This window comes from Atractosteus spatula, chromosome 18, assembly GCF_055471065.1.
Source record: "Atractosteus spatula isolate fAtrSpa1 chromosome 18, fAtrSpa1.hap1, whole genome shotgun sequence".
NCBI classification, from domain to species: domain Eukaryota; kingdom Metazoa; phylum Chordata; class Actinopteri; order Semionotiformes; family Lepisosteidae; genus Atractosteus; species Atractosteus spatula.
In genome coordinates this window covers 18,953,111-18,970,245 of record NC_142723.1, presented here as the reverse complement: position 1 = coordinate 18,970,245, position 17,135 = coordinate 18,953,111, and the positions used below count along the sequence as shown (strand labels likewise).

The window sequence follows — 17,135 nt, the reverse complement described above, 5'->3', positions numbered from 1 at the left end:
GCAGCGGCTGCCGACTGGAGAGCAGCCTGGAGGCTGCGGACAGCGGCGGCAGTTCTCCGTTTCGTTGAGAGAAAAAAAAGTTGTGTTGCATGTGTCTCTGTATATGGAGTTACACGGTTTTGACAAGCTTTATTTTCCTAGAAAACACCTCCAAATATAGAAACTGGGAAGGGGCATTCCTAGAAATCCAGCGGACGTCATAACCACCTTTTTCCCCCAGCATGTTCCCAGTTTTCCCGCAAGAGGGCGCTGTGGACATCTCAACTTAATCCACTTCCAAGACGCCCGGCTAGAAATTCAATCCGTGGTTTACTTCAATACTCCGCATGCGATGAAGAATAAACAGCTCCATAACTTTAAGATTTTTATTCGATTTTACAAATACAAGAAAAAAATACATTTCTCACGAAAAGAGTAATCTGGTATGGAGAGGGAATATTGATTAATTTTTATTTTGATTAGAATATGACATTTTTACGTACTTATACTCATTGCATCTGATATAAATTTCAGTTGCTCTATATTGTGCCTTAACACTAAAGTCAGATAGGAAAAACGATTCGTATGTCAGAATTCTGTACAAAATCACTTGTAAATTTATTCGAAATTACGTAAAGAATAATTAAAGGTAACAATTACAGAAGACGGCGTAAGTCTTTGGAAGATCAGATTTTTAACTTTCAGTACCATTTGGTGTCCTAAGCTCGTTTTCAGGATCTCAGTGACTCAATAAATAAGCTGTTCATTATGCTTTCTATATGCTGATATATATACATAAAAGTTTTAAATGGCAAAAGATATTTGGATTTTAAGTTATTCAAAAATGTTTAATTAGGTGTGCATTCACGTCATTTAAAAAGTATTGAAGCCACTGAAAATATTTTAAAGCGCACGATGATCATAAACGATTTTAACTTCTCACCTATAACCGCATAGGTTTCACTTTATATAACGTGTAGCTACAGAAGGAAACGAAAATTATTGCTTTTAAATCTTTTAATACTACTACACAATACTATTGTATTTTTTCTTCTTCTTTTGAATGAGAAAATGCAAAAATGAGCCTTTCCCTGAACAGGCACGGACGGGGTTCGAACCCGCGATCTTCGGTTTACGAGACCGACGCCTTACCACTTGGCCACCGCGCCTGCGCTGTACCGCGGCTACCCCGGGCTGTCCCACTAATGGAGGAAAGCTTGTCGCTCTGCCCGCCGCCCTGACCGGCTGCCGGGGGAGGCTTGTCGCTCTGCCCGCCGCCCTGGCCGGCTGCCGGGGGAGGCTTGTCGCTCTGCCCGCCGCCCTGGCCGGCTGCCGGGGGAGGCTTGTCGCTCTGCCCGCCGCCCTGGCCGGCTGCACCGTTTTGTGTTGTTTTGTGTTGTAGCGCATTCGCCCCGGGCGGCGCCGAGGAGCGCCCGGCTGGGCTGCGCGGGGAGGGCAGGACCGGAGTGGAAGTGGGCGGGGCGGGTTTAGGAAGGCCGCTGACCAGTGCAGCTGTCCCACAGTGAAGCGGGCGCGCAGTCTGGGGAGAGCGCCCGTTTTCCGTGTAAATAGTTCCCCGGTTCCGCGCCCCTGGGTGTCTCCCACCTGGCGGGTGGCGACGGAGAAAGAAAAAAGCGCCGTTTTTAACTCCACGAGTCTGAGTCCTCACCGAACCCGCATTCAGTTCAGTATGAACTGCAGAAGCACAGCTGAATCATGTAAAACAACTGCATAAGCAGAGGTTTAAAACCGGTTCCTTTAGAAACTTTCCAAAGCAGGCAGCTGGTAATATTAAAAAAGGTTAAATAAAATAAAGTCACACTGCCCAGGCAGATAAAGCAAAGGTGCGAGTGTCTTCACGGCAGGCACACGCAGTGACAGTAGTTTTGACCGAGCTGTCCGTGCAGCAGTAACAGGGTAACAGGCTGTCATTCTCTGTACTCGACACGCCACACGCCAGCTCCCCCGCGCCGGGGGCGAGCCGCTAACTCGCCCTCAGCTGCCCCGGCACGAGCAGCTCCGCGTGCGCCTCGCAACTCCGGCCGGGCGGGGGCGCCAGCCGCCTCCGCGAGCGCGGGCAGGTTGTGCGCAGGCGCCGCCGCGGGCCGCCGAAAAGGAAATGACGTGGCGCAGGGGGAGATTCAAATCTGTGCGTCGCTCCGAGCGGGGAAGTGCATGAGGAGCCCTGTCGGAACCACGTTTAAAGAGTTGCGGAAGGTTAGGCGTTTTTAACCGCGTATTTGAGAGGTTTCGCTTTAGGTGAACGTCAGACTGGAGCTTACGCTTGCATGCCGTTTGTATTTATCCCAGTTCTTTATTTATGAGTGAGAATATTCTTTTGCTGTCTTTAATAACATACCATGGAGTCCTATGCACATATACTTTTAGCTGGACGTTGAGTTTTTAGCTGATTGAAAGGAAAATAAATCCGTGTGTCGCATTTATGGGCCACATTGTAAGTCGCTTCTCTACGCGAGAACGTTGTGCCAGTTGCGAGAAGGACAGCAATACAGTGAATATCGTCATTGAAGGTAATGCGTCCTGGCACAGCAGGCGATGTATATCCAGCACAGCAGCGGTGCGAGGTATTTAATTCACTGGAGAAGATATTTGAAGTAGACGGCAAGCACAAAACAATGTCCCCCTTCATCTAGATAGATAAGACTTTATTGATCCCGAAGCGAAATTGATAAAGTCTTTCGCCAACATGAGGAGGGTAGTCATTATACTTTGACAATCTAGGTGACGTGGTGTTTCACTTTACAAGCCTGGTAGACTTGTTTTAAACCAACCGAGTCCGTGGTTTCAGGGTGCAATTTCCACTAGATTGTTTCTTAAAAAAGGCTCCCTGTTGAAGGAGCAATGCACATTTCAGTCTGGGTTCTGTAACGGCAGTGTCTTCACAGGTCTGCAGTCTGTAAGACGGACAGGAGGGTGACATGGCAACAAAGCTGCTGGCCAAGTACGTAGTCCCCGCTTTCCTCTGCACTCATGAACCATAACAATGTTCATTATTGTAACTGCACCCCTAAAGCTCTTTATGGCCAAAGTTTGTGTTTAGTGTTGAGTAAGATAAAGGATGTACCAGAAGAAAACTAACCCAGTGAACACTGTAATGCATTTCTTTAATTTTAAACTCTAATGTAAGTTTATTTTTGATGTAATGTTTATTTTTTCGTTGCAGAAAACTTGGGCTAATAAGAAAGCGCAGTCGATCTTCCAGCAATGGCCCCCAAAGAAGACCAGGCGCAAGTACGTGATCGCTGTACGTCACACGTTTCTGTGATGATTCAGTACATTAGTTATTTAACTCTTTTTTCACATGCCTTTAACATTCCCACATTTTTAACATACACAATTCTTTAAATACCATTTGGCCTCTTTCATCTATCTCTGGCTTTTACCAGGGACAGACAAAAGCTTGAGAGAGATCACAGCAACCGAGATCACCTTCCCCTCTGCCTCAGTGGCATCACTTCCTAAAAAGCCCTAAATAACATACCATAGTAAAAACCTCTCTTCTTTGCATTTGTTTTCTGTGTTCCTCCACCATAGTAGCAAACGTATGGTGAATCCCTCTCTCTGCACGGAGCCCAGGTGGTGAGCGGCTCAAGTCGAAGCTGCCTTGCCTGTCTTTAAAATACTTCTAGACACATTTTTATACCCCATGCACGGGGGTTGGGTTACAGTTTAAACCCGTTTTCAATATTTCCAAATTTTTCAGTAGCCGCAGCAATTCATGTAATGTCAGTCTGAATAAAATTATATCTTTGCTGCCTGTTTTACACATTTTTTTGTTTCTGTGGATAATAATGGTTATTATTTACGTTTAAGATAATATTTTGTAGGAAACATTCATCAACCCTATTTTCTCTTTGTAGAGCAGTGTTTTTCATACCTGGTGGTCATTGACTTTGAATCCACGTGTTGGAGAGACAAAAATCACTGCAGCCCGGAAATAAGTACGTTTTTTTAATAAGACCAGTTACAACACCCTGTAAGGCAACCTGAGATGCTCTAAAATAGCTATTCATTTGAAATGGATGATGTATTGTTGACGTTAAAAATTATAATTGTTTTTAAATATTATGGGATAAAAAAACTATTGTAAGTCTTCATTTAATAAAATGTGTTTGTGTACGATCAGTTGAATTCCCTGCTGTACTACTGAACACATCCAATGGAAGAATCGATTCCGAGTTTCATACGTACGTGCAACCACAGGAACACCCTACGCTGTCTGAGTTTTGCACCGAGTTAACTGGTATCAGACAGGTAAGCTGAACTCTTTTGCTTACAATACTGTTGTTTCAAGTCATTCTTCACAAGCAGTTGTGCTTCCATTCTTTGTCCAGCGTTTGTGATTTCATGTGCTCTTTTCATCAGAGCCAGGTGGAGGCTGGAGTTCCTCTGAAGATCTGCCTGTCTCAGTTTAACAGATGGCTTCAGACACTGCAGCAGGAGGAGAACATTGTGTTTGTTAACGACATGGTCAGGCCGAGCGACTCTGTTGCTAACCCATGCACATTTGTTACCTGGTCAGGTGGGATATAGTGTATTCTGTTACTGATGAGTAATGTGTAGCCTGATTTCTGTTTCCTTAAAAACTCATAGTATATTAAAAGATATCAGATATATCAAAAGACTTCAGGCCATGTAAAGACAGTTCAGTAACAGCCAGCTGTTTTTTTATCCTGATTTCACCACCACCAATGCATAGCTAACTTTAGCCGCTGAATTTGGTGTATATATGAATCTTTCAAGTTTGAAATATTTTAAGACCATGTAGTGCTTATAATTGAGGCAAATGAGAATGTTACAAGTGTAATAGAGCTGGAAGTATACAGTGTTTAGATATTATTATGTTTTGCAGTGCAGTGAAACAGTGGAAATATTCAATCTTATAATTAATAGCTACATCTTTTTCTTAAAACCTGAAAGTCACAGGCCTTGTTGTTACAACACCATATTGTTCCTATGTCTGTCTATGCGTAGACTGGGACCTGGGTGTTTGTCTGCAGTATGAGTGCAAAAGGAAACAGCTCCACAGACCTGAAGCCTTGAACAGCTGGATTGATCTCAGGGCAATTTACAAGGTACAGCTTCTCTACAGATCAGATTTGTAAGGTTTATGCATTTACAATAGATATGTTTAATTTCTTCAGAAACAAACTTAATAGTTTATGTGCTTGTAGGAACACTGCCACTTTTTGATTTACATCAATTTGGGAACAATATAATGGATGCGTGTGGATTTGTCTATGATTATACAGACAGGAAAAATAATTGTTTTCCTCCCTTTTTATGTTGTTTAGAGTTTTTATAATCGAAAACCAAAAGGATTGACTGGGGCCTTACAGGACCTTGGGATTAAATTTTCAGGAAGAGAGCATTCAGGTACAGCACATATTTTCTCTGAATGTATAATGTGGTTTTATTCAAGATGTTAAACATGCCATTGAACATCATGTACTTTCAGTTAACTTCTGGGCTTCTGCAAGTTTAATTTTGACACTTTCGAATAGCTACTCTGTCCATAGCACAGCAGAACTGCCATGATTATTTAAGCATATCTTCAGGTTTGGATGATGCCCGGAATACAGCACATCTTGCATGGAGAATGATCACAGATGGGTGTGTGATGAAAATCACAAAGTGTCTGGAAAGGGTGAGTAGGTTTGTTTAGTTTAAAGAGGCTGTAGAATGGTTTTCCTGTTCCTTTTGTGAGCTTAATTTCCATCAGTAAAAAGTCTCTGATGCCGCATAAGCGAAGAAGACATTTTAAAAAATTAAATTGTACTATTACAGCAGGCACCTCCAAAGACACATGATAAATCCCATGTGTGGGTTTCCCAGGTGAAAACTGATCCAGGCAACAGATGTGCAAACAATGAGGCTGGTAGAGAGAACCAACATGGAAATTGTGTTGCCAGAGGTGAAAATAAAAATACAGAAGACAGACAAACTAAGAGCGTCCTGGAGCAGGTGGAACTGGACCATGTTCAAAGAAAACAGTCTTCAAAGAACAAGGAGGTTCTCGGACTGCGTTCAAATAACGAAATCCATCTCTGTCAGAGCCTGGTGTACCCGAAGACTCTGTTTCATGGGCTAATGCCTTGCGTAGCTCAAGAAAACCCCCCCGTATCAAAAAGCATCTCTTCTGGAACATTAGTGACTATTAATAGTCCAACAGTGCTCAGTACTAACCAGGTGCTAGTCTCAACTACGGTAGACTGTGTTACTGATATATCTGATCTAGATCCATACATTGCTACTGACAGCGAGACTGTGATTGGAGGATGGGAAGGCAACGTGGTCATACCTGCAATAGACGAGGGCCGGTCTTACGATTCTGTTGTTCTGGAAGACCCTGAAAAAGCTGTCGACTCTGTGAGGAGTCCTAACTGGTCTTTTTCACAATTCCAGCAGCAGCAGGAGGATGGCGTGCTGACAAATTCGAAGACGTCAAATGCGTTTTTGTGTAAACGTCCCAACCCTACAGTACGGCCTACTGGAAATGTATCAGTTTGCCCTTCAAATAGGACTACATGCAGGGCTCCCAGTTTTTCCAGCCCGGCCATTAGACCTGCAAAAGGTGCTAAGCAAACATCTCTTTCAAGCATGTCATTCTTTACAAAACCCCAGAAAGGCAGCAGGTGTTCTAATAGTACACTAACCTATTCAAGACTCTGTGTGAACAAATCTAACAGTTCTCTTACAGTCTACAAAAATCCCGATTGCCCCAGTAATTCCAGATTGTCCTCGAACAGGTCTGATGCTGTCCTGTCCTCATTCATTAGCGGGGGCAGTAGCGGGAAAGTCACGCCTCCGCTGTGCGGCTGTGGCCGCAGAAGCAAGCGGCTCAAAGTCTCTAACGGCGGGCCAAATCACGGCAGAGCCTTCTACTGCTGCCCGACTGGACCACCAGCCTCGGGACGCAACGTGAATTGTGGCTTTTTCAAGTGGGAGACGGCACTGGGCAGAGGGACACCCGCTGCTGCTGCCTGGTCTCGGAGCTGGAACTGTAGAGACCGCTCCACTTCGCCCGAGAAGAGTTTTGCTGGTGGGGGTTCAGATTCTGTTCAACACAGAAGTCTGAGACCATCTTTAAGGACTTAGTCAACACCAGTACCAGCTGTGTAATTCCCATCTTGATTTTATTAATAGGCTGGAAATGTAAATTTGTCATTACCATTGTTATCTTTTAAAGATATTATATGTAGGTTTTTGCTTGTACTTGAATACGTGTTTGACACTAAACCTATAATTGTTTAAGATGTATTAACAAGGTACTTCTATATTTATATTTGGTAGTGCTATTACATATCACATGCTTTTAACCAGTTTGTCAAACATACTGTTTTTTATATTGCTTTTTTATTTATTACTGCATCATGGTGTACTTCTGAAACTGTTCTGCACAAATGATTGAAAATGACTATTTATGTGTCCTGTACGTACTTGCAAGTACACTATGGGAATACTGTTTACCTGATCTCTTATTGTCTACACATACAGTTTTATTAAAATTAATAGAAGGGAATGTATGGTGGTGTTATTTTAGTCACCCAGGTGGGGCTGCACACTGGTGATGGGGGGAGTCCCCATTAGCTGTAAAGCGCTTTGAGTGGAGGGTCAAGAAAAGCGCTGTGTAAGTGTAAGGATTATTACTATGCCTGATAGTTAGTATGAGGTTCTTGTGGTGATATGCAGTGTTTCTTTTTCACCAAACAGCTCAAATGTGTCATCGGGGGCAGAGGTCATTGTTCCAGAAGTTTTGTTTATTCAGGTGCTGTTTTGCAAACCTGAGCCTTGCAGTAATGTTCTTTTTGGAGAGAAGGGGTATTCACCACAAAAGCCATTCTTTTCCTACTCTAACGTTTACCATCTTGACAGAGGCCTATAGATCCCTGAATATTGCTTTGGGTTTCTCTGCGATCTCTAGGAGCATCATGCAGTCCGAGATTGGGGTGAATTTGATGGGATGTGTATTTTTTTCCTAAGTGGTGAAAGGCCTTTCTCCTGTACATTGGTTGAAAATTTGTGATGTTTAATGTTTTATTGGGGTTTTAAAAATGTTAGGCAGTAGTACAAAAGCATGTATTTCATTGTGTTAATACAAGAACAAACAGCTGTTCCTTTGTTTTGGGAATGCTGCTATTATTTATTGCACGGGTTTTATTAAGAAACTGGTGTTTTACTCTAACAAAGCTATGTAAAATGAAACATTAATTTGTGGGCTGAAGAATCATTGTGCCATCTTGCGGTGTATGAATTTGTTAAAATCAGACATCGGTGAAAGCAATATGAATACAGCTCTCCAGCCATTCAACCTTCAGAGTAATTTGATGACTGTTCTTGATGGTATATAATGATTCTCTCATCACCCAGTTGGGTGGAATACATCAGTTGTGGATGAAGTGGATCTCATCCTATATGTAGTCATTGAAGGTGAATAACATTGTATTTTGTTCCATAAGTGGGGTTTGGAATGTTTTTTTTTTCTCCTGTTTACCGTCATTACATTTAATTTAAAAACATCACATTTAATCACAGTTGAGTTACACTTTAATTTATAGTGCTAAATCAGTTACTCAAATAACATACTGTAAATGGAGTTTGATTGTGCTGAGGGGAAGTGTCTTTTATTCGATCTTTCTCAGTCCAAGCATTAAGACCCAGAAAATGCAATTATATATCACTCACCTAGAGTAAATATTTCAAAGCATAATTTCACAAAATCAGTTGTAAGAGCTTACTTTAAATAGTCTCCTTAAGTAAAGACACTTACTGTATTTAAAGAGCTTTTAGAATAGGATTAGAATACAAATATAAATACTAAAATCTGTAGAACAGAGTAAATTTATAAATTTAACAGACTGATGATTGAGCAAAAGTTCAATTTACTCTTGCTCATTTTTAAAATCTATGTATTTTCACCACTCCTAATTACATTGTATTTCTGCATATGACTGCATTAGGAAAATAGGCATTTTTGCAACATCTTCTTTCTGTCTTCATGTTTGTACAGTATATGAAATTTAATGTGCATTTGCTTGATCTTTTCAGATGACAGTACTGGCAGATTTACACTCGGTCTAACTGTGTCCCCATTCCTTGTTCCGCAGCTCAAGCCTTCTTATTTTACCGCTGACCGTCTTCGGCAGCTGCTCCACAAATTCAATCTTAGAAAAGAAAGCAGAAGTTAGTGTACGCCAAAATAATTTGCTTCAGAAACGCAGCTCCTGGTATGTTAAGCTACAGATCAATTATGACTTGACATAGTTTACATCACAAGCCAAAAACTTTGGCTAAACTTGTAACTTTTACGATGACCACAATAATTGAAAACCTATAAAATCAGTAAATCTACGAGCTTACCTTGCGTGGATATTTATACGGAGCTGTAACTTGCTTAACATGTTTCTGCAATTCTGCAGCCAGTTCTTGTTTATCATGAGATGCGTATTCAGGAGTCAGAACAACAAAGGCCTTTACAACCTATAAAAAGTATACTCACATTATGGACTGCTCTGTACACTTTTCACCCTGCTCATTCTTTCAGCTCAGTGTTCGCTGTACACTATCCTACTCACGTAGGAGGGAATGACCTTTTCCATACTGGAATGTGAAATGTAGTTAGAGTGGTGTGTTATGAACCTTGAATGGGGTAACTCTTGTGCCTGTAGGGTAGTATCGGATCAGGATCTTTCCTTGGTGTAGTGTGTTGTGGACAATAAGGCTGATAGAAATGAGCCCACAAGAGACATGACTGTTGCGCCGTGTGCTTCTAGCGCTTTGCTCAAGTGCAAATATGACCAGAAAGGGTTGTAGTAAATTTCAGAACGGTTTCTGCCACATGCACAAGTCTGTTTCATTTACTAGATTTTCTCTTACGGTTTTTCATTCATCGAGAAAGCCCCAGTTACACCATACCTCTCCTCTCACTGGATCAGGGCTGCTTACCACAGCCGATTCTGCCACAGCTTCGTGCTCAGCCAGAGCGTTTTCTACTTCGAAAGGACCAATTCTGTATCTGAAAAACATAACAACACGATTCTGAAGCCGAAATGAGTGGCAAGTCTGCAGGTTCACGTGTCCAGGTGGTCTCCTCACGCCTTATGCAAGTCTGAAAAATAATGCAAGTCTGATTATATTCTACTGAAATGGAAAGTGTAAAAAAAAAGGCTTTTTGACAAAGCTCTGCAAATTTGGCTGTGTAATATTACAATTACATTGGGGGGTCATGGGATGAGTGTATTGGAGTGATCTGATTACCCTGCAGATAAAATGACATCATCTGCTCTCCCAAAAAACCAGAGGTAGCCATCCTCATCCATGAGGCCTCGGTCTCCAGTCAGATAGAAATCTCCGCTGTAGCACAGCGCTGTGCTCACTGGATCATCCTGTTCATGTAGTTTCAAATAAAAAAATTAATTTACTGCAGTGTGCAAAGACATATTGAAATTAATTAAAAAAAAAAAACACTTTACAGTGTATCCAGAAAAAAGGCAGAATGGCTTCTGGGGTTTCACTTTGATTGCAATGTTTCCTTCTGTACCTCGTGGAACAATATTACCCATCTCGTCTACAACCTAAAAACACAAACCCAAGTAAATACGTGTTAGATTGCTACCACAGAAAATACATCACTTTTTTATACTTGAGCTCACCGCCTGCACATCCAAATGTAAAATACAGTGGCTAAAATAACGTGGCAAGGTATTCAAAACCTCTTCTGTCTTTGAAATGAGGAGTAGGGATGCACATATTTTACCATATAAGGTAGTTGGTTATAATGTTGGTTATTGGTGCATCATTATAAGTTTCCACAACAGAACTGTACAAGACAAACTTACAGGAACATTTACCTGAACATTGTAGGCTGGTGATGGTTTCCCTAGAGACCCTGGTTTGATTTTCATCCCTTTGAAAGTCCCAGCAATCAACACCTAAAACACATAATTTTAGCCATTTTTGAATATGATTGTATAGCTAAGTCATGTACTATAACTGTCCAGAGCAACACACCGTTTCTGTTTGTCCATATCCTTCATAGATGTCAAGTCCCGTGTGGTCCTTCCACTTCTCCAGTAAGTCCGGACTGACAGGTTCTCCAGCACACACGCAGTGCTTCAGGGACGGAAAGTGATACCTGCGCAGTGGGATACAATAGAGATCTGTTTAACCTCAATAATCCAGGCTGGCTTCCTCCTTTGCCTAAGTGTCTTGTCTGAAAATTCATGGCATGTGCCATTTTAAAATATTCAAACTGGAACAGTTTGCTTTACAGAGTGATCTGAAGATAAAGATGTAGTCTCTTAAATGGTAAACCATGGTGCAAAATGAAGTAAACCCCCTTAAGATTTTATAGTTCAACATAATCTTCATCTTCATCTCACCAAGTCCTAATCGTAATTAAAACTAATCTCATTAGACAACACACAGAATTTGATTTTATTTTAAAAATATCAAGCAGCATCCACTCTTTGTGCACCCTTTAGTTTTACCACCTCAATTAACAGGGTATGTAGAATCAGGAAGTAATTGCAGCTGAATATGAATTCAGAAACTTTGTCAGTTTGGTCTGCAACACTTAGGTTGGTGGTAACGCAGCCGAGAAAATTCATTTGTAAACAATAAGAAGTCCATCATTCCACAGTGAGAAGGAATCTACAAGTGGAGAAATGGTAGGACCGAAGACCTTTGCCAGTCTAACCAGCAGTGGCTAAAGTACTAAATTCTCTTCAAGATCTGACTGTATGATACTGCTAGAAATCTCAAAGAACCCCAGGGTTATATGCAGGGGTCTTCAGGCCTCCCTCGCTATGGTAAATGTCAGAGTTCACAAGTCCACCATCAGGGAAAGATCGACTAAGAAGGAAACCCCTGCTCTCCAAGAAGAGCAGTGCAGCATGTCCCAAGTGTGCAAAACAGTGCTTGAATAAAAACAAGATGTCTGGAAGAATGTGCTCTGGACAGATTAGTCAAAAGTTGTTTGGTCATCGTACACAATGTCATGTCAGGCGAAAGCCGAACACTGTCTCTGACCAGAAGATCCTCATACCACAACCATTAAGGACGGGGTGAGAGTTTGAGCCTCTTGTGCTCAGGACCTGGATGTCTCGCTGTCATTCAGAGTATTCTAGATGGAAATCTGAGACCATCTACCTGACAGCTAGAGCAGAACCAAAAGTAGTCATGCAACAGGACAGGGATCCAAAACACACAAGTAGGACGTACTGTAATGTCTCAAAAAGATGAAATTGGGGATTTTGGAACGGCCAAGTCCAGACTTAAAAACCACAGAGATGCTGCACTGGGACCTAAAGAGAGCTGTGCATGCAAGAAAGTTCTCAAACATCACCCAGCTGAAACAGTTCTGTAAGGAAGAGTGGGCTAGAATTCCTCTCAGGAGATGTGAGAGACTGGCAAACTTACAGGAAATGTGTAACTCAAGTGACTGCTAATAAAGGGGGTGCCTCTAGTTACTCGAGTTTTTAAAATGACGAATTTCTGTGTGTCATTTGTCTAATAAGGATATTTCTATCTACTATTAGGACTTTGCATAACTACAGTATGTGAAGATCAGATGTCTAAATATGTCAAAATCTTAAGGGGTTGTACTTTTTCACCACACTGTATATTGTGCAGCATTACAAACTAAAAAAGCATTGTCTGTGATAGAGAAGCACAGGACAACACAACTAAACACTAGTAATATTATTGATACAAAAAAAATATATTGACTGGATGAAACTTAATTTCACACTTGGGTATAAAGGTGGTATTTGAAGCTCATCAGATGCTTCACTATTAAGATAGTGTATTTCTGAATTTCAAAAACCGCACAGCATATAAGACCACAATAGCGGAATCTTGTGACAAACTAAAAGCTGTCTTTGCAGGACACTTTTTATTACAATGGATGTATGGATTCAGATTTTAAAGAAAAATGTTTATCACCAAAAAAAATCACATATACAGAAGTTACTTTACCTTGAAATGTCTTCTTGCATCAGCATTCTATATGCAGTGGGAGCACTGCAGAACGCCGATATAGGATACTTGGACAAGGTCTGGAAATGCAGTTAACAAAGTCACAAAGATGGTAATATTACAACATTTACGCAAACTAAGTTATAATGACAGTAGTACTACTTTCTTTCCGCTATCTCTGGGGCTGTTGTGACTCAAAGTATCCCTTTTCACTTATTTAAACAGATGTCAAATCTTGCTGAAACAGGAAGTGAAGACCGCGGGCAGTTTGGAATAGCTCCCCCAGCGAGACTCACCTCCAGTACAGTTCTGGGATGAAACTGAGCCATGCGGTGCACAAACACACAGGCGCCCTGCGTCCAGGGGGCGAAGACGCTGCTCCACGCAGACTTCGCCCAGCCCGTGTCTGAAGTGTTCCACAGCACATCCTCCTCGGTCAGGTCGAGCCAAAACCTCCCCCCAGCAGCAAGATGACGGTAAGAAACCGAAGTATGACCTCCTTTCACACACAGGGGGAACCAGAAACACCAGCAGGGCTCTCCTGCAGAGCTCTGGGGGCTTTCAGCGCACTGCCAGAGCAAATGGTGTGGATTCCTTGTTAGTGGGTTTTATTTAGTAGAGTACTTGAGAGTTGTGAAAAACATCTTTCTGTTTTCTGGAATTCATTTATTTATAGCAAATATGATTTTGTTGTGTGGAATGTTTTTACGATTACATTTTTGGAACAGTTTTAAAGCAAGACACATGATCCCAACTGTGACTCATTCTGTTAAATTATATTTTTGGTTCCAGTTTCATTAAAATACATTGGTATTCATCTGTAGAGCAGTAAACATTTTTTTTCCAATTCCTTCAAAACATTTAAATGGTTTTTAAGTGTTGCATCATACCTGCCGTTGACTGTAAGTCCAATTCCATAGCTGCAGTGGGTGTGCTGTGTCATTTTCGGAGAGCCTGTGGTGCCGCTTGTGAAGAATATGGTCATGGGATCATCACTTCTTGTCTGCATGCAGGTGTGCTCGCTTGAAACAGTCCTTCAGGGCACAGTACATAGGCAGGATTATTCATGTCCATGTGCTGAACAGCAGCAAAAAAGGCAAAACCCAATACAAACGTATCTTTGTCCATTCTCTCGGTTGCATTAACATGACCATCAGTTAGAACAACTGGACAGGATATACCATGGCTACTGTGTTTGTTTTTACTTCCAATATGAAACAGAAAAGATTTCAGATGTTTTACTTAGAGAGCTCCGTGAGATTCATCCATCCATCTTGCTTCTTGTTCGACACGAGAAGCTTAGCTTTCAGCCAGGAACATTCAGGGGAAATGGCGTCGATCACTGGAGCCAGGGACTCATCCGTAATGATGCACTTGGCCTGAGACACACGGAGTCTCTGAAGAATATCTCGAGCTGTCAGCTGGGAGGTTCCAGGTATCAGGACTGTACCTATGCGAGAAGGAATTTAGCTCACAAGCGAGAAGTGTCAATGTGCTTGTTAAATAAGGCTGTGTAAAACATTCATGGTTAATGCTATGAAGATCACATAAACGTATTTAGTGAGGGCTCATAGATCAGAGGAATACAAATGTATAAAACTCTCCAAGGAGAGAATAAATAGTGACCATTTTGGAGTGTTCTCTATTTAAGGGGGAATGCAGTTAAGCTTTACGTTTGAGTGAATTTCTTATACATGCATGCGGGTTCAAAATGCCTGTCATGATTCAGTTCCCACCTCCAGTATAGCTACCAACCTGTTCTCATACACGCCACATTCACAAGCCACCACTCTGGGAGTCTGGGCAAAATCAAAAGCACTCGGTCTCCTCTTTGAAGATCGCAAGGGCCTGACAGAACATTGGCTGTTCTTCTGGAATGGAGGGCCAGCTCTTCAAAGGTCCATCTTATCTGATCTCCCCCGTCATTCACCCACCAGAAGGCCGGGCTCTCTGCTCTGCCTCCGAGCTGCAACAGGAGCAGACTGTTAAAGACCCTGCCAGCAGTTGGCTTGTAAAACTTACTACTGGAATCATACATGCTGTATGTTTAGAAGCTAACTTCCACCAAAACTCTTGTTATACAAATCGCCAAAATGTCTCCCCGTCTTTTAATGTAAATTCAGTTTAATTTTGTTTAGCTTAAATGGAAATCTTTCCATTTAGAAGTAAAGTTTATACACATCCTGAATGTGGGACAGGTTATAAACTCAGCTGGAAAATAATTGTGTGTATTACAACAGATAAATGATTGCATTTTGCAGATACTGCAAACTAAAAACAGCAAAGAAAACCCAAAGTATAATTTGACCTCCCTCTATGTTAATTTGAAAATGCAAGAAGTGCACTGATGACACTCAGTTTCAGCTGCTTCGTAAATCAGTCGCTCTGATGGTCAGATCACATGGCAGCATTCGATGCGTAAACTGTCACGGAGCAACTTTACATCGATTTGTAAACTGCTTTTTACCTTGATCTTAATATTTTTTGCTGTTTCCTATACTATACCACACAAATGCAATTAACAATTTTATAGGGCAACAGTTTTATAGTGCAATTAATTTTAATACTGCATTATAGTCGAGTGAAACAATGGAAAATGTCAGCGTGCACAATAAAAATGACAAAAAATATGATCAGCGTCTAGAAACATCACACCACTATTTACAATACATCTAAAAAATTGTAATATTCGACATTTTAAAAAATTGTCTATTTTTTAATCTGATACTGCATGAATGTATTTGAGAACTGTTTGTAAAGTGTTAATCTGTTACGAAAATAATTTCATTTCTGAATCCCAGAGCCTAACCTTATCTCGTTATCCCTCTGAGGCGCTATACAGTGTGCTTTTCACTAATGCCTCCCAGATGTACACTGGGGTATGCCTGTAACATCCCATGAAGTGACTGAATGTTTTATTACCCAAAATTACTGAATTACTTTTGCAGAAAAGGCAATCAATCCTTAATCAATACTTGAAAACTTAAGATCGGCCACACCATGGCCTTGTTTGACAAGGACACAAATCATACGTTATATAAAATGTAATTATGTTCACAGCAACATTGTTGTCTCAATAAACCTTTTCCTTCTCTGCCCATTTGTCAATGACATCCTTCGCGAAGTTGAAATACTCAGGGACTCGAGGACTGTGGATCTTCCTCAAGCTTTCATAGTCTTCGAAGTTTCTGGGGACAGATGAGAGGTGCCCGCGGCGCTGATGGCGTGTCCCCACAAGGGCCAAGATGGGGCGACACCCCCTTTCGGGACCTTTCAGCACTTTTAGGGAAAAAGCCAGCGTAGCCATGACGCAAATGAGAGTTGCGCTCCCCTGAAAATAAGAATAAGAAATCCTGAAGCATCGAAGTGTGTAAAATCGGTAACATGTTGCAGATGCATATGGTCACATTTGCATTAATGTTTCATTTTTTAGACTGTTATTTCGCAAGACGGAGACCACTAATTTTGCTGCATGACAGGATTGGACAGCTGCAGCCGCGTACCACTTTAATTGAGATTATTTTGTCATGTGAAAGGAATCCATATACACCCAGTCTAGTTTATTTTCGTGTCAGAAATCATTCGCAACGTCAGTTTACCGAGCAAAATAATATTCCCACAAAAACTATAGCTATGACCTCTGCTAGGTTTAAATATTCGAGATACTTACTATTGCTTTCTGAGTTTAGAAAATTTAAACACGAAATGCAGAATATGAGCATAACGTTGACCAGAATATCAGCATGTAACGTCACAAACCACAAGGGCTTCACGATATAAAATATTGATGGAAAGAACATCCCTTTAATGCTTCGGTGTCGGTTATTGACTGGGTTTATTCAATCACAACCGATTGCGTTTGGGAGACAAGTCATTAAGTTAGTGGTTGCTCGGACAGTGTGAGTAAACGTTTCCCAGTGGGTTTTAGCTTCAGAACACGTTAATGATCATGTTGTCTTTGTCTAAATGTGAGTTTTCTCTGCGTCTGAATGAACATTTAATGTGATACAACCTACAGCAGAAGGTGACACTTCGCAGTCCTGTGAATTAACTCCTCTCCAGAGGGATGTCGAGTTGTTGATCACCCAACTCCTGTGCAGTTATCAGGCGTGCTGGCGTGGGAGGAGTCAGCTGATGACTGTCGCTGCAAAACTACG

The 17,135-nt window shown here is 41.5% G+C and overlaps 2 protein-coding genes and 1 non-coding gene across 5 annotated transcripts; 1 reads left to right on the top strand and 2 right to left on the bottom strand.

Annotated features, from left to right (window-relative positions):
• Positions 1-1,076: 1,076 nt before the first annotated feature.
• Positions 1,077-1,148, bottom strand: trnat-cgu (transfer RNA threonine (anticodon CGU)). Its single transcript has one exon. It is a non-coding gene; the product is annotated as a tRNA-Thr (tRNA).
• A 1,735-nt stretch (positions 1,149-2,883) lies between these two features.
• Positions 2,884-7,098, top strand: eri2 (ERI1 exoribonuclease family member 2). Its single transcript, XM_088936556.1, has 9 exons — positions 2,884-2,941; positions 3,164-3,231; positions 3,861-3,941; positions 4,127-4,254; positions 4,366-4,522; positions 4,975-5,075; positions 5,295-5,376; positions 5,559-5,647; positions 5,836-7,098. The coding sequence occupies exons 1-9, from the start codon at positions 2,919-2,921 to the stop codon at positions 7,096-7,098; spliced, it is 1,992 nt and encodes a 663-aa protein (XP_088792682.1). The 5' UTR covers positions 2,884-2,918.
• A 1,504-nt stretch (positions 7,099-8,602) lies between these two features.
• Positions 8,603-17,126, bottom strand: acsm3 (acyl-CoA synthetase medium chain family member 3). 3 transcript variants are annotated; one of them, XM_088936553.1, is made up of 14 exons: positions 16,995-17,126; positions 16,061-16,309; positions 14,734-14,944; positions 14,221-14,428; positions 13,869-14,012; positions 13,275-13,431; positions 12,979-13,058; positions 11,011-11,134; positions 10,851-10,931; positions 10,473-10,574; positions 10,258-10,385; positions 9,916-10,015; positions 9,361-9,480; positions 8,603-9,164 (listed from the first exon to the last, which is right to left on the bottom strand). In XM_088936553.1, exons 2-14 carry the CDS (start codon positions 16,283-16,285, stop codon positions 9,078-9,080), a joined length of 1,767 nt encoding a protein of 588 aa, XP_088792679.1. In that variant the 5' UTR covers positions 16,286-16,309; positions 16,995-17,126; the 3' UTR covers positions 8,603-9,077. The 3 variants fall into 3 exon arrangements, 2 of the variants coding, with proteins under 2 accessions (XP_088792679.1, XP_088792681.1); XR_016094409.1 differs by having other exon boundaries at positions 9,149-9,164; positions 9,946-10,108; XM_088936555.1 differs by lacking the exons at positions 8,603-9,164; positions 9,361-9,480 and having other exon boundaries at positions 9,922-10,108.
• Positions 17,127-17,135: the final 9 nt, after the last annotated feature.

Excerpts from the sequence above, each read along its gene's own strand:
- acsm3 (XM_088936553.1), bottom strand. The coding sequence starts at position 16,285 with ATGGCTACGCTGGCTTTTTCCCTAAAAGTGCTGAAAGGTCCCGAAAGG. Across the intron at positions 10,386-10,472 it reads GCCTTTTTTCTGGATACACT|GATGATCCAGTGAGCACAGC; the intron begins GTAAAGTGTTTT and ends CTACATGAACAG. Across the intron at positions 9,165-9,360 it reads CGTATAAATATCCACGCAAG|ATTGAATTTGTGGAGCAGCT; the intron begins GTAAGCTCGTAG and ends TTCTTTTCTAAG.
- eri2 (XM_088936556.1), top strand. The coding sequence starts at position 2,919 with ATGGCAACAAAGCTGCTGGCCAA. Across the intron at positions 4,255-4,365 it reads AGTTAACTGGTATCAGACAG|AGCCAGGTGGAGGCTGGAGT; the intron begins GTAAGCTGAACT and ends TCTTTTCATCAG. Across the intron at positions 5,076-5,294 it reads ATCTCAGGGCAATTTACAAG|AGTTTTTATAATCGAAAACC; the intron begins GTACAGCTTCTC and ends TATGTTGTTTAG.